This window comes from Artemia franciscana, chromosome 1, assembly GCF_032884065.1.
Source record: "Artemia franciscana chromosome 1, ASM3288406v1, whole genome shotgun sequence".
Taxonomy (NCBI): domain Eukaryota; kingdom Metazoa; phylum Arthropoda; class Branchiopoda; order Anostraca; family Artemiidae; genus Artemia; species Artemia franciscana.
In genome coordinates this window covers 8,731,623-8,756,876 of record NC_088863.1, presented here as the reverse complement: position 1 = coordinate 8,756,876, position 25,254 = coordinate 8,731,623, and the positions used below count along the sequence as shown (strand labels likewise).

At 33.7% G+C, this 25,254-nt stretch overlaps 1 protein-coding gene across 1 annotated transcript in view; it reads left to right on the top strand.

Moving 5' to 3' along the window:
• Positions 1-1,171: 1,171 nt before the first annotated feature.
• LOC136025090 (ADP-ribosylation factor-like protein 5B) overlaps positions 1,172-25,254 on the top strand; it is a 34,093-nt gene continuing 10,010 nt past the window's right edge. The window contains exons 1-3 of the mRNA XM_065700815.1: positions 1,172-1,305; positions 13,729-13,937; positions 21,548-21,783. Of these exons, the coding sequence (XP_065556887.1) occupies positions 1,260-1,305; positions 13,729-13,937; positions 21,548-21,783 (491 nt within the window). The 5' untranslated portion in view covers positions 1,172-1,259. The remainder of the gene's footprint in view (positions 1,306-13,728; positions 13,938-21,547; positions 21,784-25,254) is intronic.

Below are 25,254 nucleotides of genomic sequence, written 5' to 3'. Positions count from 1 at the left end.
TGGAGTAAACAGAGGGGGGGGGATTCAAACCTCAAAAGTGTACTTCTAGACTGGTGCTTAAAATTTCTATGAGAAGCTCTTCAGATAAATGTGGAGAAAGATTTGAACCCTGAGCCTGGTAAGTTCTTTACAGCTTTAAATCTTGACACGGTCGTTGAAATGAGAAATTCCCCCTTGACCTTCTATTGCATGGCATATTAAAAGGCATTCCCCCTTAAAATGGGATAACTTTGTTTTTTTTTAAGATTTAACATTGCTGTTCGTTTTTAGTCGGCAAATGCTTTTATTTTTATTTTTGTTTAATCTTGAGAAGGATAGCAATCGATATGTGTTTAATATGGCATCGATAAGTTGTTTGTTTTTATACCTAGCGATGAATGTGCCCATCCAAAGGTAGTAAATTATTAAGAGGTGACTCATCTGACGGGAAATACACAGTTCCAGCGCTTTTTTCAAAGAGTGAGAGAAAACTTGGCCTACTAGTGTGTCAAATTTTGTAATTGTTTATCTTATAAATATACGAAAGTTATTAATATAGCCTCTGATTTTCAGAGACATTGTTTTGCGCAGAGAAGTTCATTTGTCCCCACATATGGACGCAGTCCATAAAAAAGTAACTGTTCTTGTAATAGATTCATACATCAATCCAAACGGTGAATGTAATTTCCTAGTTTCCTATATGCATAAACTTTCGTTATCTAATTAAAAAATGTTATTGTGTAATGTTTATCTTCGGCCCTGCATGATGTTTAATTAGTTCAAACCTCTATTCACTTTGGCATAATCTTTGCCTTGATAAAGATTTAGCTGTTACTCATGTTATTTGAACTTTGTTTAGCTTAAAGTAAACTTAAGTTACTTTCATGAGACTCAGATGATCAATAATTGGATGGTTAAAAATGACTTGAGGTGGATATTCTGGAATGAGCTTATTTCCGGGACAACATTTTCCTGCCCCCCTTCCAAATAAAGACGTGAATTATAATTTCAATTCAGATAAAAATTAGCAGTGTAAGGTTCAGGTGAGATGTTTACCCCAGAGAGACACCATCAAGTTTGTGTTTTGTAAGAGCTTGACCAGAAAAGTATTCCTGATTTGTTCAAATCAGTCCTTCAGTTAGCCGAAAATTATTTAAGCATGTATTTATTTGGAAATCGTGTGTCTTCTTAGGAAAAAACAGAAGAACTTTGTAAATTTCCAAGGAAGTGCAAAAAAAGAAAGAATAATTTCTGTAGTTGGGTCACTAGCCTAATTAGAAATGGGTATGCTCTTAGCAAAGCTATGGAGCTTATTTGGTAATGAAGGTGAGAAAGCATTGGAAATATTTTTCCTTAGGACCAGTTTTCCCCTGTTCATTATCTTAGGCTAGGCTTTGTTGAATGTTTTTTAAGCAGCAGTAAAATTGGAGTTTGGGAGCATTTTGCAGCATTGTTTTAGTACTACCACTTTCACAAAGAATTACAGTTTTAGTCTACAGTTAGGTCCACTCAGAAGGGAACACTAGGCAACAGAATTCTGAAAACAACTTAGAAAATCATAAAATATTTAGACCAGCCTATATTTTTCTAAAAATTTCTTTACTTTGCTTTAACTGGTAAATATTTAACTTCAGAACAAGCAGTCTAAAGTGTGTATTACTGTATATAACGATCACATATTGTTTCTTTGTCATTTTTAGTAGAGCACATACATTTTTAGCTTTGTAACATCCCCCTCCAACAAGACTATATATGCATAAACTAGGCTTACTTACAAAAAAAATTGGTCAATGTTCCTATTACCTGAACAGTTGTTTAGGGTCATGAAACTAGCCTATTGTTAATAGATGCATTTTGACTTTTGGAACATCTTTTCTCTCTTGCAAAACTACCACAAACTCACCATTGTAGAGTTATTCCAGCCCAAATATCCTGTATTTACACACAGGCTATAGAATTACAATCATTTCTTTTTTTGTTGATTGGATATTTGGAATTGCAAATCTATAATAGTTTAGAAACAAATTTGGGCTATATATTTGCACATCAGGGGGGTGGGGGTAAAACATAGCATATATCAAAACTAACCATTGCTGTATTTAATATATGCTCTGCTTACCCCCCCCCCCCTAATGTGCAAATATATAATAACTCCATAATGGTAAGTTTGTGGTAATTTTGCAAGAGAGAAAAGATGTTCCAAAAGTCAAAATGCATCTATTAACAATAGTTCCATGACCCTAAACAATTGTTCAGGAAATTGACCTAAAAATCAAGCAAGGTTTAAATAAATATAGACTATATACCTTGCCCTACTGCCTACACGGCTCATGGACTGATATGCTTTGCTCTATAGGTAATGTTACCTGTAAGCAAGCCCACTTTATGCATTTTTAGTTTGCCTCCTGGAAGAGGAGGATCAACCAGAAATGAATAAACTTCTAGAATTAGCATTGTTAAGTGCTCTAAACTAGAAACTATGCTGCTTTGCAGTATAGCCTAGTTTCCATTTAGAGCACTTGTAATAGAACTAAACATTTACCCTTTAACCCTCCACCCAGTGTAGAACTGCATGGGCCTAGCCCAAATTTCATGTTTCTTATGCAGCCTACTTTTCTTTTTCTTGATTTTATGAACTTTACTTCTTTGTTACTAATCTATCTCATTGAGCTCACTTCAATATACTCAGTAAATTTTCAATAGCATTGATCTTTTTTTCTTGCCATCCATTTACCTTTTGCTGTTAAAATAATAAGGAGGAAATTAATCCTAGTCTAGCATAGTAAAAATTAATAGCCTATTTTGGGTTAGTATGTATTGGCTATCCATCCATTTAGAGAGGGTATGTATAAAGTTGTTGTTTTGCACTTAGGAATAGTACAAGTAAGTATCTTATAATTAAAGTAGGGTAAACAAACTGATGATTTGACAGTTTCTGTAGAAACCATTTTTTCTACCCCAGAAGGCTTAATTTAAATACTTTTGGTTTGAAAAGGGTTTCAGTATATAGAACAAAATCTACAAATTCAACTGTTTGATTAGAAGTTTGAAGTTTTATCAGAAAAGGGTACAAAACTCCAATTTTCTTAAAAATAGAGCATTTTCACCTACAAATTTTACAGAACAAAAAAGTCATCTATTTTTGACATAAGTTGGAACCCACTTTGACACATGTTGAAATACTTGTGGGCAGATCCTATTGGATTTGACATGCCTTTTCTTTTTACCTTATTTTTTTACTTCTCTGCAACTTTTTAAAGCTGTGTAAATGTATAAAATGTTACTCAGATAGTAGAAGCAAAAAAATGAAAAAATTGCCTTATGTATAAGGACAAAATTGGATAATCAAATGGAGTGTAATCATGTGACCTAGTTCTCCATAATATAATGTGTGAAATATGTCTCTTTATAAATGCTATCTAGAATGGCCTGATTTCTCTCAGCTTTAACAGTCCAGTAAAGATTTCTATGTTGTTCACAGTTAAAGTGTTGTCAACATTTGACCATTGCAAAGTTAATCTACCAGTTTAATCCACTTTGAAAATTTTTAGTTTTGACTATCCTTTGTCTAGAAAGTCCAGAATTCTTGAAATATGCATGTCCTACTTAAGATTATTAGAAGTTTATGACACCAAGGAGTTTAACATGTTTCATAAGCATTTTGGGTGGGATTGGGTAGTATAGGAATTCTCTGCTAATGAGGGAGTGGTTCAGTTCAGTAAAATTGTATTTTCCAGCTTGGGATCTATTTTAAAGAAAACATGTGTAAAATTTACTGAGAGAGGGTGTACTTCAAATTTCTTCAGTGATAAGCATATTAAGGTGTTGTGATCAACCAAGTCAAATGTTCAAAAATATAGACATAGCATGAGGCTAAGCAGTAGTTCCTCAGATGATGGATAAATCTAGCATCAAATTGGTTAAACTACAATTAAAAAAATTGATGTTTTTTTCATATGAAATGTCATTACAAATAATAATCATCAAAATCTCTAGTTGTTGAGAAAGTACTTATAAATCTAACAACCATGTTTTTGTCACTTTGTTTTCGTCATGCTTTTGTCACATTGTTTTGGACCCTTGAATTTTGACAGCAGTTGTTTCTCATCTGTTTTACATCTTCAGTGAAGTTTTGACATAGTCACCTATATTTTGACAAGGCCTGTTGCTGTCTGTTGAAATTTTTAACAAGGTTACTACTAAATATTCTCAATAGAAATGAATCTCATAATAGAAGCCAATATCTACATTTGAATTTAGCTGAAGGAACATTTTTAGTTGGTCTGGTTTTTCAATACATCAGACAAGAATTTTCAATACTTGGAATATAGTTTTGTCAATATAATATTAGCTGCCATTTTAACTTTATTTTATCAAAAATAAGCCTATATGGCTACATTTTAGAGAAGATTATTGATGCATTGGTGCTGATCCTGACTTTTTTTTGCCAAAAAATAACCAAGTAATGACAGTTTGAACATTACATAGCTGAAAAATTGTTGGAAGCTCATTTTGTGTCAAAAACAGGAAACTGATTGAATTAAATATTCTTTTCTTATCTGGGTGTCTCAAATATAGTGTCTGTGTCTTGCATTGTCAAAGTATAACAAAGGCATCAAGAGATATTGTTTCAAGTCACAACTAAGCAGAGTTATCCTGTTTTGAAGAAAAATTTTGATAGTGGTTCCAAAATTGTGCTGTAAAATTTTTGGTGATTTTTTCCTACTTTTATAGAGAGTAGGAGTAACATTTTTTTTAGCCACCTTAAATCATATCTCCCTGCAACCAGGGGCACATTTAGGGGGGAGGGGTGACTCCCCCTCAAAGCATCAGCATGCAGTGTTTACAACATAGAACTCAGGGCATCTAAATTTGCTCATTTGTCCACATTTTTTGACATACTGAATGATTTTGTTTGCACATTCTTTATTCATTTATCAACACATTCCTGTGTAAGGGTCTGTTGCAATATGTTAAATAACATATAGACCACATTGTCTATCTGTTTATAAATAAAATGAGATCATAATGTATAAATTACAAGATAAACTTGGAGGTTCTTATTTGTGGGAAAAAAACTCAACCAAATAGGTGAAACTTACAAAAAAAATAATGTAAATAGATGAAAAATGCTAAGGAGGATATAAGGAGATATTTTTTTTTTTTTTTTTTTTTTTTCTTTTTTTTTATAAAAACTTCCAGACATAGAGACAAAATCTTTTACACTGATGTGGTTTATCAAAATGAATTCAAAAAGAGAAATGGGGATAAATTATTAACACATGTAGAACAAAAAACACTTATTCAGTTTTGCCAGCCTGATAAGCAGAAATGTTTATCAAGAATAAGGGTATTTTGGGAGGGATGTGATAGAGTATTAAAATACTTTAAAGAGTTGGTAAATTATATAAAAACAAGAGCTAAGAGCTCATATGGCACTTGTGAGAAGGCTGGAAGAGCCAAGAGCTCAAGCAAAATTCTGAGAATCAATAGATTGATTTAAAAGGAAAATCAGAGGTTTAATGCCAGTCAGGATTTAATATAAGGGCTTTGAGTCATGAGGTCCTTCTAAATATCAAAATTCATTAAATTACCCACTTGTAAGTTATAAATACCTCATGTTTTCTAATTTTTCCTCTCCCTTCAGCTGCCTAGACGGTCAAATTGTGGAAAACAACTTTATCAAGTCAATTTGTGCAGCCCTCTGACACACCCACCAATTTTCATCATCCTAGCACGTCCAGAAGCACCAAACTTGCCAAAGCACTGAACCCCACCCCCTAACTCCCCCAAAGTAAATGGATCCAGTACTGTTACCTCAATTACGTATCTACAACATTTGCTTATTCTACCCACCAAGTTTCATCCCAATTTCTCCACTCTAAGCGTTTTCCAACATTTCCAGTTTCCCCATCCAACTCCCCCCAATGTCAACAGATCTGGTCAGGATTTGGAATAAGAACTCTGAGGCATGAGTTCCTTCTGAATATGGAATTTCACTAAGATCTGGCCATCTGCTCTTAAGTTAAAAATACCTCAGTTTTTCTAATTTTTCCAAATAAACACCCCCGCCCCCCAGCTCCTTTTAAATATGGAATTTCATTAAGATCTGATCCCTCCTTTGTAAGTTCAAAATACCTAATTTTTTCTAATTTTCAGAATTAATGCTCCCCTCCCCAACTCCCCCAAACAGAGCAGATCTGTTCCAGTTAAGTCAATCATGTATCTAGGACTTCTGCTTATTTTTCTCACTAAGTTTCATCCCAATCCCTCCACTCTAAGCATTTTCCAAGATTTTAGGTTCCCCCTCCAACTTCCCCTAATGTCACCATCTCTGGTCGGGATTTTAAAATAAGAGCTCTGAGACACAATATCCTTCCAAACATCAAATTTCATTAAGATCCCATCACCCATTCTGAAGTTAAAAATACTTCATTTTTTCTGTTTTTTTCTGAATTAACCGGCCGCCCACTCCCCCCCCCAGATGGTCAAATTGGGAAAACAACTATTTTTAATTTAATCTGGTCTGGTCCCTGATATGCCTGCCAAATTTCATTGTCCTAGCTTACCTGGAAGTGCCTAAAGTAGCAAAACCAGGACAGACCAAAAGAATTTGCGATTGCTATATGTCACTGGGTTAATACCAAGTGCCATAATTATAAAATATTTCTGAACATCTACTGGAACATACAGGAGTATGCATGAAAGTCATGATTCTTTGAGGCCAAGGGTAGCACAACATGCTCCTCCCCTACATACATGCCTATGTTCAGTCATGGATGAGAACTTTCCTGATACTGTAGTGGTTGTTATGACAATAAAAAGAAAGGAGAACTAACCTGGAAAACAAACAATTTTTTGCTGTACAAGGTTATTATAATGGAATTATTATATCTACCTGTGGAAAGTTATCTTTTTATCTGTCTTGAAATTATTCCAACATCTAAGAGCAAAACAACAAATGACGTCAGTTCTTTGCTACCCCAGAAAGAGATCCACTTCCCAATCAACCTAAGTATACAGTTGATAAACCAATGCTACCAATTCCTGTCAGTAAAGATGAAATTGAGGATTGACTGAAAAATCTGAACCAGAACAAATCTGTAGGGCCTGAAAGAATACACCTTTGGACATTAAAGAAAGTTAATGCAGATTTAGCCTTGCCTCTCACAGCACTTTTCCAAAAGTCCCTGGATACAAAGAATCCACAAAGGTGGCAACTGATTAGCTCCATCAAATTACTGCCCTATTAGCATTATATCCATTTTTGGAACAATTCTGGAAGGAATAGTTAATACTGCCATTGTCAGCTGCCTCACCTCCAACAATCTTATTGTGCAGAGTCAGCATGGATTTAGATCAGGACAATCCATTGATATAAATCTGATAGATGTATACAATTTTGTCACTGACCTCCTAAATAAAGGAACCCCGGTAGGTCTTGTTCTCCTAGATTTTGCCAAAGCATTTGACAAAGTATGTCATTGTTGACAACAGGCAAAATTAATTGCAATCAGGGTAAGCTTGGAGGTTGTTGATTGGGTGATGGCATTCCTGAAAGATAGAAGGCAGAGCATAAAGTTGTATGGAAAAAACAGTTGAGTATGTTACTCAGATAGTACTGAAGTGGAAAGTGGAGTCCCACAGGGAACAATCCTTGGTCCAACATTATTTAACATCTATATCACCAATGCCCCACAATCTGTGAAAAATAAAATGAACCTGTATGCTGATCATTCAAAAATCATCAGCCCTGCAAAACAGGTGAAAAACAAGCCTTATTACATGCTGACCTAGACAAATTCTCTGATGGGGCAAAACTCTGGAATCTGAAACTCTGAATTATGAAAAGTAAAACAATGCATTTTGGCAGAAAGAGTGTGAAGGGTTAGTATCACATGTGTGGAATAGATGGTGTTGGGCCAAAGATTGGCTCCTGCTATGCTGAAAGAGACCTGGGTGTACTTGTGGATGATGAATTAAAGTTTGACCAGCATGCTCTATCAGTTGCCTCTAAAGCACTCAAGATCCTGAGGATTGTAAAAAAGAATGTTCTGCAGTAGGTCACAAAAGCTGATGTCAAAGCTATACAAAGGACTTGTTTGACCAAAACTGGAATTTAGTATGTGTATGGCAACCCCATTAAATAAAGGTGGCAAGAAAAAACTAGAGAGTGTCCAGAGGTGAGCAACTACATTAATAGAGGGTTTTAAAAGCTTGGACTACCCATCCCACTTGGAGAAGTTACAGATTCCTACCCTATCCTATTATGATCTGGTGAGTCTGAAACAAATCAGTATGTGAAAGGGCTTAGGTGCCCTCCAATTTTTTGATCACTTAAAAAGGGCACTAGAATTTTTAATTGCCATTAGAATGAGCCCTTTTCGCAACATTATAGGACCACTGGTTTGATACAATCACCCCTGGAAGAAAAACAAACAAATAAACATGCATCCATGATCTGTCTTCTGGCAAAAAATACAAAATTCCACATTTTTATAGATAGGAGCTTGAAACTTCTACAGCAGGGTTCCCTGATATGCTGAATCTGATGGTGTGATTTTTGTTAAGATTCTATGACTTTTAGGGGATGTTTCCCCCTATTTTATAAAATAAGGCGAATTTTCTCAGGCTTGTAACTTTTGATGGGTAAGACTAAACTTGACGAAACTTATATATTTAAAATCAGCATAAAAATAGAATTCTTTTGATGTAACTATTGGTATCAAAGTTCTGGTTTTTAGAGTTTTGGTTACTATTGAGCTGGGTTGCTCCTTGCCACAGTTCATTACCACAGACTGTTTGATATGCCACTCACTCAAGTTTACAACGTTTAGAACTTAAGAACAAACTGGTTCCTTTGATAGTTTCCTTGCTACTTTACAAACAAATTTGGGCTATATATTTGCACATAAGGGGGGGGGAGGCAATGTAGTGGGTCTGCATGTGAAATGTGTAAGGTACAATTATTCTGCATATCATGAAGTAAAAATTGTTTTCTGACTTCCAATTGTCCAAAAACTTTACCCTCCCCCCTTATGTGCATCCAATCTATTCTGTCACTTGTCTTATACTAAGCTGAAAGAAACTGGTTGGTTCTTGAGTTTTTACACAGTGTAAACTTGAATGAGTGGCGTATAATACACAAGTAACAAAATTCCTTCTCTGTATGAAAAATAAAAAATAAATAAAATAAAATCCTCAAATTTGGAAAGCCTTATTTTTTTTGGGGGGGGGGGGGTAAACACCTTGAACCCCAAATAGCATCCTGGGCAATTTTTTATTAATTCAAAGTTTCTGCTTCAGTGGTGCCAAGAATTGTTCAGATTTTCTGGATGTTCTTTGTAAGAAAAAAAAAATTCTCAATAGATATGTTAATAATTTTAACTTTATTTTTCAGGTACTGTCAAATTTGAAATATGGTTGCTATTTAAATGTGGGGAATATGTCATGATATAATGCTACACAATCTGTGGCAATACTTTGACCTTATCCTGTTGGTGATCTTCACTCAGACAGTGCTACTGTGCTGTCTATGATTTTTCTTATGCTATTTATTAAAATCAATTTTCAAATCCACAAACAAATCAATTCAATAATAAAATTGTAAGTAATATTCCAATAAACCAGAATGAATAAATCAAATTTATTTTATTACTTATTTAATAATTCTATCTATTTTATACTAGCCTATATACATAGATATCAGAATTTTTTGCATTAGAAATTGGACTTCTTAAGGCCGTGATTAAGTGAACTTGAAAACATCGAGCTTCAAAATTAAAGTTAGGGTAGCCTTCTGTCTCTCAATTCTCTAGATACCGTTGGTTGTCAAAACTTCAAATAGCACCAATTATCAAGTCTTGTCAAAGGTTTTGATAGACAGCTTCCTTTGGTGAGAAGCTTCAGCCGAGAAGTAATATGTTTGGCTGCATCTTGCAAAGCTTGGTTACCGACCAAGGGAGAAGAGAAAATGAGCAAAAGAGCACTATCATTCTCAAGTACAAAATGCCCATTTATATGCAACTGTGAGGGCATTCATAGAGTGCATTTTAAAATTTATTGTTTTTTCCACTTTTTTTCCTAGGGATAGGCTATTTAAAATACCTCAGTTGATTAATTCGAAACTAAACACCGAACTTAGTTGAAAGCTTTCTTCGAGAATTCTTAGAAAACCAAAGGTTTCTTACAAATTAAAAAAAAAAAAGACTGAAAGTAAGGAGTGACATTAAAACTTAAAACGAACAGAAATTACTTCGTATATGAAAGGAACTGCTTCCTCGTGAACGCCCCGCTCTTTACGCTGAAGTTTTTTACTGTTTTAAAAAATAGAGTTAAGAGAAAGAGTCAGACTTTAGCGTGAAGAGCGGGGCGTTGATGAGGAAGCAGCCCCTTTCATATATGAAGTAATTTCTGTTCGTTTCATGTTTTAATGTCACTACTTACTTTAAGTTAAAAAACACTTGTTTTTATTTAATTTAATTTCTGAACGTTTTTTAATCAATGCATGTTTTGATTTATGCTCTCCGCAGATGAATAATTAAAACAAAATTTGCATATTTATTTTTTTTTTTGCTAAATGGCTTTCTCATAGTTTTGATCGAATGATTTTGAGTAAAAAAAGGAGCGGGGAAGGAGGTCTAGTTACCCTCCGATTATTTGGTTACCTAAAAAGGCAACTAGAACTTTTAATTTTTTATTAGTAAAAATAAATTTTATTAGTTAAAGATATACATAACTTACAAATTAGCTTACGTAAGGAACTTCTGTATTCTCATATTTTTATTACATATATGAGGGGGTTCACCCCCTCTTCAGTACCTCGCTCTTCACGCTAAAGCTTAAATTTTGTCCCGATTTCTTAAGAATGACCCCTGAATCACAAAAGCCGTAGAATAAATAGTTGAAATTTCTAAAAATACTTTAGCGCAAAGAGCGAGGTATTAGGAGGAGGTGAGCCCCTCATATGCGTAATAATTTCTGTTCCTTTTAAGTTTTAATGCTGCTCCTTACTTTCAGTTGAAAAAACTTTGTCATATTTATTTTTTCATTTTTTTTTTAAATAATGCTAGAAAATCCTGCGCTCCCTTCATGGAAATTTTCTTCCCCCATGACAAATTCCTCCATGAAAAGTTCCCCCAGCATATCCCTCTCTTCTCAACCCCTGCCCCCAACCTAATGAAGACGCCCCTGAAAATGTCTGTACGCTTCCCAATAATTATTACTATATGTAAGCATTGGTTAGTGTTTGTAACTTGTAGCCCCTCCCACGGGGACTGTGGGGGAGTAAGTCGTCCCCAAAAGACATAGTTATAAGGATTTTCGACTACACTGAATAAAATGGCCATCTCAGAATTTTGATCCGGTTACTTTGGGAAAATAATTAGCGTGGGACGGGGGCCTAGGTGCCCTCCGATTTTTTGGTCACTTAAAAAGGGCACTAGAACTTTTCATTTCCGTTAGAATGAGCCCTTTTGCAGCATTCTAGGACCACTGGGTTGATTCGACCACCCTTGAAAAAAAAAACAACAAATAAACACGCATCTGTGATCTGCCTTCTGACAAAAAATACAAAATTCCACGTTTTGGTAGATAGGAGCTTGAAACTTCTGCAGTAGGGTTCTATGACGTTTAGGGGTTGTTTCTCCCTATTTTCTAAAATAAAGCACATTTTCTCAGGCTCGTAACTTTTGATGGGTAAGACTAAACTTGATGAATCTTATATATTTAAAATGAGCATTAAAATGCGATTCTTTTGGTGTAGCTATTGGTATCAAAATTCCATTTTTTAGAGTTTTGGTTACTATTGAGCCGGGTCGCTCTTTACTACAGTTCGTTAAAACGAACTGTTTGATAAAGTTGGAGGACAAGCAATATAAACAAAGGTATTTTATTTCAAATGACAATAAAATTAAGTATGTAAATACAAAGAAGGATAGAATGTAAGGAAAATGAATTTTCCTGTTACCGGTACTAGACGATTAATCTTATAAGTACGGCTCTCGTATTGGTAGCCCCCGTAGAACTCTGGGATCAAAGCATCCATGAAGAATCCTTTTAGCTTGGGAAAAATCTTATCGGTCCAAAAGCCTGGATCACGGTCTATCTTTTAAATGTAGAAGTCTTTCTGGGTAAAAATCATGAAAAAGCAAGTATCTAGCTGAGCACATTCAAGCTGACATTGTACTTAGTAAAAAAAGTCGTGGCCTCGTTTGAGGTTGACTAGTCCATTCTTTCCAACTTCCATGCAACAGTCCGCCTTAGCCTCTTTTCGATTCTTTATCCACTCGCCTATCCCCAAATTGTTCGCAGTTTCGCAGTTGCATACCTCGCTTTGATTTAATTTTCCCCATGATTTCAGCTTTGTGTGCACAACTTTACGAAAGGCTCCTGACTATTTCTCATTTCTAGGTTTCTTCATTGCATTGAAATAATTTATGAAAATTTCACACTCTATTAACAAGCAGCTGATTATACCAGCTTGTCATTTTGGTCTCTGGGGGGTATTATCGGCGATCTGAAACGATTCTTTCTGGCAACCGACTTGTAAATATTTTAGGTAGCTGAAAATATTCTAGGGGACTGTTAGAAAACAGGAAAATAAATCGAAAAATGGTTCCAATCATCTTACAGGTTATTGTCTTCTGCTCATGATAGTACCGATTTTGTTCCAAAAGCAATATCCTTTATCGAGTACACTTGTGAAAAAGACCTAGACATTTTCTAAGATTTCTAAGCAATTAGAGGAAATAGAGCAAAATCCTTTCAAACATTTTGTAGCATCTTCAAGAAGCTATGGCCTGATATTAAAAGCGGCATCTTCCGCCAATGAATACTTGAGTACTTTTTAAATATAATTTTCAATTTAACATGGGATTTTCGAGTTCCATCAGTTCACTTAATCACGGCCTTAATAAAATCCTCATCCCATTGTTTAATTATAGCTTAGCTATACCAAACACTAATTCCATCAAGGAATGTTTACAGAGTAGGGGGGACTCAGTGCTTAGCTATTTTGTTATTAATCTGCAGGAAATTGGAAGGAATTTTGGATGAATTTTTTGTTATTTTTGAACATTAATTAACGTTTGCAATTTTTTATTACAAATGTTTTCTATTTACAGTTTTGTTGATTAATTGCAAATATTAATAGTTAAATAGTTATTTTTTTCATTTGCACAATTAATGGCACATATTTTGGAGTAGCCTAGTAAAAAAAAGGAGACATTTTTAGCAATCTGCATTTGTCTTATGTTTGGCTTCTTCTTTTTCAATGATTAGGATGTAGATATAGGGAGATTTGTATTTACCAAATACTGCTGAAAATAACCATGTGTTTGTGTTTATTATTTAATATGACTTTTATTATTATTTTAGAAGGCAAGGTTGTTATCGTCGTTGTCATCAGATTTTATGTTGAAGAATTAACATTTTGCCAGATATGGGAAGGCATTTATGTGCCAGAGCTCTACTGGATACAATCTTTTTTTATATGTTTTCACCAGATCCTACTGAACGAAATAACCTTTTTATGTTTTGCTTGTCAACCCGATTGATTGTTACTATTTTAGAACATAAGATTGTCATAGTTGGGTTAGACAATGCAGGAAAGACGACTATACTTTACCAGTTTTGATGAATGATATTGTTCAAACTTCACCTTTTTTTACTTCAATCTTTTTTATATGTTTTCACCAGATCCTACTGAAGGAAACAACCTTTTTATGTTTTTGCTTGTTACTATTTTAGAACATAAAATTGTCATAGTTGGGTTAGACAATGCAGGAAAGACGACTATACTTTACCAGTTTTTGATGAATGATGTTGTTCAAACTTCACCAACAATAGGATCTAATGTTGAAGAAATCGTTTGGAAAAATATACACTTCATAATGTGGGATTTGGGTGGTCAAGAGTCTCTACGAGTTGCATGGAATACTTACTATATACACACTGAGGTAATTTTTTTTTTTAATTCTATGTTCAGATTGCTCTTTTTGGAAATTCAGCAGGGCCTGAATTATTTTTGAATATCCTAAAAGAGGATAGTAAGAGGCTATAAAAAATATGTATTTTTACATATATTAAAATTAAAAAATATATATTGAAATAAAAAATATTAACCATAAAAAAATAAAAAACAATATTAGAATAAAAAAATAATATGTAATAATTTATAAAAAAAATTTTAAATAAAAAAAAATATAAAAGAAAGGTGGGAACTTCATGGGAGGGTAGCAACGCGTACATCTTGTACAGTTGTCTGGGCCTCAAGTGTTTGGGTGCTGCAGTAAGCTGTTACTAGTATGATTGCTGAAAATTTAGATTGTACTACATTATTGTGTTGCTTAGTGATACTAGCCTATATAGTCATAGTATGGTTATTGCTCATGCATTACTTGTTCAATTTGGAAGTAATGCTTGGTATTTGTTTCTCAATATGGTTAGATGATTTTCTACTTTTTTTTATTTTTTTTCTCTTTGTATTTTTTTTTTCCTGGTATTATACAAGAAACAACCTAGTCTATTTTCCAAATTTGTACAAAATGATTAGATATACTTTTGGTTGATGGTTTTGCTTCAGTGATTTCTTCTAGTTTGGTTGTTTCTTTGTCAATTTAGCCCTATTCTTTTTTTTATTGATTTTTTACCCTCTTTTTTGTCCACTATTTTGTTTATCATAATCTGTTCACTTTAGAAATATGTGTGTTTACTATAAAAATCCCGAAGAGGTAGAAGTTACATAAAATTATGGTACTTAAAACATGTTTATTAAACACACTTGCTTACATAGTAGGGAATGGTGAGAGGACCCCCCCCCCCCTCTTTTCTGTCATTAAGGTGATTCAAAAGACTTGTCTTTTGGAAAAATTAAAACATTCTAGGAGAAAAATCCACTTTTCCAATTTTGAATTGCTGCTGTAGGTGTTTCCACCCATAAACGAAAGTCAGTGGAGTCTTTGTCTGGACAGTTGAGTAGTTGTTCAACATCTTCCCACTTGTATCCTATAAGGTGTATATACGCCTTATCCAGAGCATTGGAATAAATTCACAAAATTCCACAACCATTTCACCTTACTAATCCCATATAGTGTTAGTAAATCACACCCTTCCAACATTCACCCCAGGAGAGAGGTATATATTTGCTGTCAACACTAGGAGCTACTTAGTAGAAAGTCCATCTCCTCAAATCTTGGAATACACTCTAAGTAAGTGGCTTTCATCTAAAACCAAAAATTCCTTCGGGAAGGGGGGTCTTCACTTGTTCTATTTTTTATTCTTCTTTTTCAGTGGGCAATTTTTTTTGTATAGGATGGTTCAATATATAGTATCATCTTTCAACAAAAGTTTGGAAATACTAAGGAATAGGAATTTGAAGGAATATATTTGAAGATGAAATTTTATGTGTAAAATAAAATTCTCAAGGAAAAAAAAAAGTAATTAACTCTTACACATCAGATGAGGCAAAATTCCACATAATTAAATGGTGAAGATTCCTGGCATAAACATCAATTGCATTGATGGATACTTATATATTATACCGCCACTACACTGCCATTATATATTATACATCTTCCCACTTAAAGTGCTGAAGAAAGTTTTCCGTCAATGGGGCTGTGTGAGGACGTGCGTGGTTGTGAAGAAAGGGTTGTCAAAATAGTGTACCTTTACTATTTCAGGAATGGCTAAGGGTATTAAGTTGAAACCATCAGGGAATGTGAAATTAAATTGGAAGGCATTATGTGCATCTGCTTTAAGGATATTAATTTTTAGTGTGGGTATTAATTTGTAATTGAGTAAGGGTATTAGTACCAGTCAGGTGTATTAATTTGAGACTCAGTGCATGTTGAAGGGGACTTTGAATTTAAACAAAAGAAACAATGTGCGACCAGGGAATCAACAAATATCTCAGGAATGGCTATGGGTATTAAGTTGAAACTTTCAGGGGATGTTATACTAAATCAAAATAATATGTGTCAAGGTTATCAAAACGGTGTATCTTCAATATCTCAGGACAGCTAAAGGTATGAAGTCGAAACTTTCAAGGAGTGTTGGTGGGGGTGTTGGACTAAATACCGAGACCCTATGTGCATACAGTTTATCAATTGCAATGTTCCAGGAAAGGCTAAGGGTATTAAGTTGAAACTATCTGGGAATATGTCAATAGGGCATATTTTCAATTTCTAAGGTGTGAATTAATCACTAAAGTGCCCAGTTCAAACTATGAGGGAAATTGAGCGGTAGGATGAAGTAGATTTTAAGTTTTTACTTAGGGGACTAAAGAGAGTTTACCAAGGAGAATAAATGCTGGAGAAAAATATGATACTGATTATGATTTTAGTTTATTTTTGGGGGTTAATCTGCTTGCAATCTTAGGCCACAAAGACACCTCAATTAAATTATTAGAACCAAGGGAACTTCAACCAGAAACAAATCTGGTCGTATTTATTCTTAAGGTCTCCTTTTCACTTTTTTCAAACAAATTAGCATACTTCTTAATACAAAATCCTGAAATGAATTTATTTAAAGAAACAAGTGTTTAGCTGAAAATGCGTTTATTTAACATAGAAGCAGTTAAAATTTTTTAGTACAATGACATTTAACTGGCTTTACACTTACTTAAGCACGATAACACACTTAAAACAATAGCACACCATAGTTTGAATAAAATGGTTTATATAAATATGTCTATATTTAGACATATACCCATCCATAACCCAGGAATGGGTTATGGGTGGATTCAGCCATATAGAAGGCCATAATCCACGCAGTTTTTCAATCTATTTTTTTAAATGAGTTTATCTTTTCCCAACCATCCAAAGTTCTATGACAGAACTGCTAATGAAATTTGTTTCAAAATATAAATAGCAATCCAAAATCTTAATTCTTAAGCAAAAATAAAAACATTTCTGCAAATATTGTCATAATCAGCTAATAAAAACAATGTCAATTAAAAAAGAATAGAAACCAATTTTAAAAATTTCCATAAATGAAGTTTTTCAAAGAAAATTAAAGAGCTAATCAAAGACTAGCAGAAATAAAGGAAAACTAAAATTCAGTGTTAAAACGAATACAAACCGCTCTTAATTAATAAATGAGACCCTTAATTAATAAATGAGAATTAATAAATAAATTATTTATTAAATGATAAATTGGATTAAATAATAATTGGATTCCTTAATTAATAAATGGAAGTCTTAATTAATAAATGAGACAGAAACTACAACAAGGAATTATATCATTTTAAAACTAAGAGAATTTACCAAAAACAGGAACTAACGCCCCTAAGCCTTGTAAAGGTGAGAGCATAATTTGCACTTAACTTGAAAAAAAATGTTTTTAGCCTTTTCTCTTTTGTATCATAAATAAGTCCAAAATTGATTAGACTTCCAGGAATGAAAATCATTATTTCCGAAACAGTCGATCTACTTTCAATAGCTCTTATCAGTTATCTTGTTAATTATAGTGATTTTTTTTCACGTTTTGACAAAAACACATTGCTCAAAATGAAATTGTTTCAGTAAAGTGATGTGATGCTCTGGCCTTTAGAGGGCCTAGTGGCGTTAGTCGTACTCATGTTTTAACTAATCTCATAGGTTTGACTTCATTATTCAATGTAATTCTGTTTGCTTTAAGTTTAAATTATTATTTATTTTATTTCTGCTTGTCTTTGGTTTAATGTGTTTCTTTATTTTTCTCTGAAAATTTATTTTTCTGGGATTTGTTAAAATACCTATTTAAGGGGTTGATGTACTATGAACAAGCGAAAACTTAAGAAGGATCAGCTTTTTTTTTATTAACCGTGTAATTAACATAACCTAAAAAATTACTAAAAAATAGATTCGGTAGACAATAAATTTTTATAGCAATTCATAGAACCAAGACCAGAAAACCCTGCACATTGATATGTTTGAGTGAAAAAAAAAAAATCCACGATTGCGCTCACAGCTCAGTTAAAAAAATATTACAATATAAGTTTAGGCAAAACTTTTCTCAGGTGGCGATTTGCAATAGTACAGTTATAACTGGGATACTTCTGCAATCAATCTAACGAATTATATGAAAGGAAATTGTAACGCTCCGTATTTAAGAAAGAAGAAAAGAGCTTTTCTAGAAAAACAAAGAAACAATTCTAGATGACTAATCATACCTTTTATTGATATTGTTTACGAACTAACCTTGCGCACCCTTGGAAGACCAGTGATATACATTTGTTGGATTTGGAGGGTTTTTTCCTTGTAAATGCTGTAAGTGAAGAAATATTCACGTAACCCAACTTTGCTATCCATCATTACTGAAAGTGTATTGATCTTCAAGATCAAGTGATCGGAATAAAAGTGATTGAGTTCTTTATAGTGCGGTGTTGAAAAATAGCTGAGAAGTTCTGCCATTCCCCTTTATAAACCTAACCCTTGTACGACTTGTCTGAGAACGTTTCAGGAAACTAGCTCAGAACTTCCGCAATGTTCATTTTCTAATGCCAATCTCATCGTTTTGGACTCTCATTTTTTTACAGTTTATTTTCAAGAAAACTTTTCCATGGGGAAATGAATCCCCCCCCAAAAAAAAATCTGTAGGAGCTATTGAATTTGTTTCCTTTCTTTCGAATAAAAAGTAGTAACTACCGCTATTAACATGCCTGAATAACATAAATTTTAACTGAAAAGTATACTCGAATAATTTAGTTGGGATTCAGGATTGAATCAGGGTTATGGATGCCGTCGAAAAACTCATGAAAATATGGCCTTTTCAAGCCAACTACAATCAGTTATAAAAGTGAAATCTTCAGAAATAGATCTATCCTACAGCACAAATGAGGCTCAAGGAAAGCGTTTTTAGTCCAGGGTTGGATACAGAATTATTGTTGAGAAGAGCCTTTATGAGAATTGAGCATCCCTGTCTGTATTTTTCGCCCTTACGCCCCTGCAGTTAGTGCAGCTTCTGATCTTGGGGGGGGGGCACGTGCCCCGATCCATCTAGATACGTCCCTATTTGGACCTCAATATTATGGAAGTATGCGTTTTTCCTAAAACTATCAGTTGTATGCTAAACGACGAGAAACTCCAAAATGGATTGGAAAGCGTTTCGAAATATGAGAAGAAGCCATAGACGATGAGGAAGAATATGTCATTGGTGGAAATATTTTATTATCGATTTGAATTTTCGGTTATCAATTAATAAAATCGGCCAACCAAGACAGACTCATAAGGATTCGGCTGTTGAATATTTAAAGAAATCACAAAGCTTGATGGAATATAAAATTTTACCAAAATAATAATTTTCAAATTACAATGGACAAGTTCTGTGGATGAAGTATGACAGATTGCCGAAGATCGTCCTTGTCGGTCAACGAAACGCAGGTCGTTCCCCAATTTGGTGAGTGGAGGTCGCAAGAAAAGATTCAAGGAAAATAGGAAAATCTTGAGAGGGTGTAAAGAAGAAGGGTTCGAATAGATTCCAAGCCTCCGTGCATAAGTATATTAGCCTTCGACTTTGGGCTGCAATGAACTGTTAGTAGTAGTGTTATGGTCGTACGTAGGATTTTTGTCAAGGGGGATAGTAAAGTGAATTATTTTTTTCAATAATTTGAAAAGGAATTACCCAAAAATTTTCAGCAATTTATGATTTTGGGGGCCCCTCCCTGTTATAGTAATGTCTCATTAGCTCTCGTAGTACTAATGTAATTTTGCAAGCAAGCTTCTTCAGTCTTGATATACCTAGCTCAGTAGGACAAGGAAAGCTCTTTTTTTTGCTGCTATGGTGCTTTGCTGCTCTTGGGGGACTTCTTCTAAGCCAATATCAGATGTGATACCATGTTGAAGAAAAATTGATAAGTTAATTATACCTTGGGCCTAATTTATAGAGCAAAGGAAGCTCAATTTTTTCATTTGAAATGGGTGAATTAAACGTTGGTTGTGGAGCTCGTAAATTCAAGGCACAACTTCGAGCGCTTAAATTCTATGTGCCAGAGTCATAGTGTGTTTCAGCTTCTTCTTTTTCGGCTTGTTCTGGAATGAACGTAGAGCTCACCTCAGTGAATTGTGAAAAAGCTAGATTTTCAATGAGGTTTTAAAAGCCCATTTTACTGCAAATTTAATCAAATTAAATATTAAATTAAAAACCTGAAGAACCGATCTTTTTTAAGAAAAAACTAACTGAATATTTTATTTACCCTTGATAACAGAGTCGTTATCAGGAGGTTTGGACAGTTTGAAGTCAGAAAACAATTCTTACTTCATAATATGCAAAATAATTGTACCTAACACATTTTACATACTGAGCCGCTATATTCCCCCCCTCTTATGTGCAAATATGTAAATACCTTTTTATCCTTTTTAGCCTTTTTATCGCTCTCCTGCGCTAAGTTATCATGTCTTAAGCTTTTTTCATTGTTTTTATTTTGTTTGTGTATTTTGGTGGATCAAAAAATCGATTTTCATGATAGATGTCTTTGGACTCGACCTTAGCTCCTTCTTGGCTCTATATGAACATTTTTGTTTCTTTATTTTTTGTTTTAAATAAGAATCTTGAATCTAAGTTTCACAGTCAGGATAAGTTATGTTCTCTTATGATTGCTCTCTCGTTGTGACATTATTACTTATTTGCGGAAGTTAGGCTCAAAATTGGAAAAGGATTATGTTTTTTCTCTAGGCCCCTTCCACTCTTTAGTTCGTTTATTTATTCGTTAGTTTTCACCTGTTTTCGTTTTATAGTTGTTTTATCTTTTAGATGTTCTTTCGTTAGTTGAGTTATGGTTGGGTTGTATGTGTTTTATCTCTCGTATAGTTGTGTTATTTTTCTTTCATTATCTTTTATTTATTCCACTTGTCCTGTATTTTGGTGGGTTAAGAATAAATTATTATTATTATAAGCTGTGTTTTCTTTCGATTGCTCATTGTTCTGCCATGTTGTGAATATTAAAGCGTATGTAATAATTTTTTATTTTTCTGTTATCCAAACTGATTGAGATGAAGCGTGGATGGATAGGCTTGTGTCGGTGTTTTGGCCAGCTTCCATTTAGGGAAACTAGGGATATAGGAATGCTGAAATAAACTCAGTATTATGGCTTTAAAAACAGTTTTGTCGTTTCTAAATCCGACTTTAATAGATTATAGTTTTGTCCAAATAAGTTTTATAATTTTACCAAATTAAATTACTTTTCCACTATTGCCTTTCTGCCCAAAATTCTTATGTAAAATTGTCCTCCCACGCACCAAAAAAATGCTGCGAATGCGCCTGGTTAGAAAATCAAATTTTGTCACCAAAATTATTTTTATTTTATATTACGGATTTAAAAAAAAAATTGAAGAAAAAGGAAAAATATTTTAAAAATCTGCCGATGAACATACGGAGCATAAAAAATCATTTCTTTAATTCTTCTTGTAAAAGAATGGAGTCTGATTATTTTGCATCCCTAACAGTAAATGTAGGTAGAACGTTGCTTCGAAAAATTTAATTCATTCATAAAAAGGACAAAAAAGAAACAATTCACTTTCATCTTCCCAGAAACATCTTCTTTTTTCTTTATAGATTATAGTTATTAATTCTGTTTTATTCCGTTTCACAGTTTATTATATTGGTTGTGGATTCAACAGATAGAGAACGACTAAGCATTAGCAGAGAAGAGCTACACAAAGTAGTGAATCAAGACGAATTGAAAAATGCGGCAATTTTGTTGTTTGCCAATAAACAGGATGTTAAAGGCTGTATGTCAGTTGCTGAGATTTCAAGACAACTGAATTTGACATCAATCAAAACTCATAGGTGGCAAATTCAGCCCTGCTGCGCTTTGACTGGCGAAGGGTATGTTCTCTCTCTTTCTCTCTCTCTTCGACTATCATAAGACTAGATGAATTGAATTCAAAATTAAATTAGGATTTCGGCTCTTTTTATAAAAATGATATACATGGGATTGTAATAGACATGTCACAAGCCATGAAAGATCAAATTGGTTAAAGACGGAATAGATTAGTTCAATATTCAAAAAAATAAAAAGGTCACTAAAAACGAAGTATGGGGAGAGCGGGTTTAAACGAAAGAACTGGTTTGGGTAATAAAAAGAGTGAAACTGTTGGGATGGTTTGTGACTTTTTTTTTAGTTTATAATGAAAAGGTCAATAAAATCGCAGAATTGGGAGAGCGGGTTTAAACGAAGGAACTCGTTTGGGTAACATAAAATAGGAAAACTATTGGGATGGTTTGTGACTTTTTTTTTAGTATATAATAAAAAGGTCAATAAAATCGCAGAATTGGGAGAGCGGGTTTTAACGAAGGAACTGGTTTTGGTAACACAAAATAGGGAAACTGTTGGAATGGTTTGTGACTTTTTTTAGTGTACAAAAAAAAGGTCAATAAAATCGCAGAATGGGGAGAGCGGGTTTAAACGAAGGATCTGGTTTGGGTAACACAAAATAGGGAAACAATTGGGATGGTTTGTGACTTTTTTTTAGTGTATAATAAAAAGGTCAATAAAAACATAGAATTGGGAGAGCGGGTTTAAACGAAGGAACTGGTTTGGGTAACACAAAATAGGGGAACAATTGGGATGGTTTGTGACTTTTTTAGTGTATAAAAAAGGTCAATAAAATCGCAAAATGGGGAGAGTAGGTTTAACGAAGGAACTGGTTTGGATAACAAAAAATAGGGAAACTATTGGGATAGTTTGTGATTTTTTTTTTTTTTAGTGTAGGGAACAAAGTTCTTTCATATCTTGAAGTAAAGGAGTGAACGAGGAACATGATAGATACAGGCTCAGAGTCATTTACTGTTTGAAACATAGTCAGTCAAACGGGCACCCCAGACAATCAAAAGACAAAACTTCTGGGGAACATCTGCAAATCTACCTCCATCTTCCAAAGCAATCACGTTTCAGACCGATGCTGAACGTACTTTTGAACGTTCAATGGTACAGCATATTATTATATGATGAAAAAAGCATTAGTAATTAGAAAAAAGATCGATTATTTAGCATCATATAGATGATTTATATTCACTTAGACCTAAATGAGAAACTTGCTTGTTTTATTTGCCCTTCTTCGAATTTTTCTTATCCTGTCACCACCCGGTTTAAATAGTATGCCCAAAAAATAACTTCTTCTTTCAGTTTTGTTTTTAAAGCACATTTTCTTCCCGTAACTTAATTGATAAAATACTAAGAAAATTGAACAAAAAGGAAACGAAAGGTTTTTTTTTAGTTTTGAAAGTCGTATTTTAATTTAAGTTTCAATTTTTATTTAATTTTATTTTAAATAAAATTATTTTTTAATTTTAAATTTAATTTTATTTTTAGAGCACATTTTCAAGTCGTATTTTAATTTAAGTTTCCCTTTTACATTTTCATTTGTGTTATGCGGAGGATGGCTCTTGGAAATAGGGTCAAAATATTCATTTAAAGTTTGGAATGCCACTCTGAGAGGCCGACACGGTACGGGTACGTACGGGCATGGGCACGGTACGTAGGGGGCGGCCAGAATCTGGATGAGTAGCATCTTTGGGGAAGGCGATTTCAGTGCAAGGATTTGATCCTCCATTTTTTGAAAAATGCTGACACAAAGTAATTTTCTAGCGCTCAAATGTTTCTAACCTAGCTTTCTTTGAGAAATAAAGAGTATGGGACTCAACGCTCTTTAAAAAATATTTGCATGAATGAATTTAATTTTACTCAAAAATCGGGTGGGTATTTAATCAAACTTCATGGATTTGTGGAAACTCTGCAGTCATCCTTGGAATGAGTGGGCTTTTTACGCCTTGAAAAACATTAAAGGAAAATGAATTTTATTTTAAATTTTAGTGATCGTAGGACATCTAGAAAAAACATTAAATTAGGTCAAAAGACTAAATGGTGGAGAAAGAGTGCCCAAGATTGCTTTCTTAGGAATAAGCATATAATTAACCCTATATGGTCAAAATTGTTTTCCTGGGGCTGCAGACCATTATTTGGGGTGCTCTCAAGCTCCTCCTTTCCGCTTTTGTAGTTACTGAAGCTCAGTTTATTTGACTCGTTTCGATGCTACAAGAACTTCAGAACGTTAGTTTTATGCATATTCGAACTAGGTGTGCTCGGTGAGGCCTTAAATTATAGTTTTGTTTCTTTTTAATTAGTAGAAAGTGCTAAATTTTGGCTACTAAAGTTTATTAACAGCGGAGTTATCAGTTAGGGCCGTGTGATTTGTATTAGGAAATGTCACTTGAGAGGGGAATCTGGAATAAAACTTGACAAAGTATATGTTTTAACTATCAAGAACCAATGAAAATTACACTATTTTTTTGTAAAAACTTAAGCCCCTACAGACAATTCCTCATTTAAACGTAGATGGTTCAAAACTAAAATTTATCTAAAAAATAAAGTATTTTAGTAAAATGGATTGAAAAAAGCACTGAATGAGCACAGATTTTTAATTAAATCTTTTTGTGAGATGCACTCCCCCTTGCACCACTGATTTGAGACAGGAATTAGAAAACTAAAGTCTGGTACTCTAGCTTGGGAGGGGGGTTAACTTTCTTTATTTAGCATAAAGAGCCGTACTTTGATTAGTTGTGACTTAAAATGACAACCCGAGAAAGAGTGTCTTTCTGCTCAGCATGTCAGTGAATATATGCATTAAGTGCCCTTCTCTGATTTTCCATGTCTTTTGCTTGCGACGCCATGTAGTTGATCTAACTAATTTTTCTGCAAGCGGAGAAGGGAGTCTTTGGCTCTAATGCTCATTCCCCTCCGTACCCCTTTGAAGTTGTCACTAGTTGTCAATTTCAACTTATAATTCGGTGTTTAAATAATAATTTTGTAAATATATAATGATTTTGTAGTAATGCCTAATTATCAAAAGAAAGTAACACTCCCAATGTATATTGTTTTATTTCCATTCTGCATTGTCGCCACTTAATATACAAGATGATCGAAAATTATTGCATAAAATTTGTATTATTGTATTATTATTTATATAATATTTTTTATATATTATTTTATATATTATTTATATATTATTATTTATATAATTGTATTATTGTAATTATTGTATAAAAAATTATTGTATTACACAGGGGACGAGAATTCACGAAAATGTAATGGGTGTTTTGGGGGATTGTATTTTCAAAATCTATGTGGGAGGGGGAATCATTTTACCTTATTTCAATAAAAATACAAAAGGTATCTCGGCATTTTAATTTAATGAAAAGGGTATTTTTAAAATCTTGGGGGGCTACTGCCCTTCTGTTTTGGTTTGCTTGATCCGCCATGCAGTTGATCATGAGCAGGTTCAGTAACTTCAAGGGTGT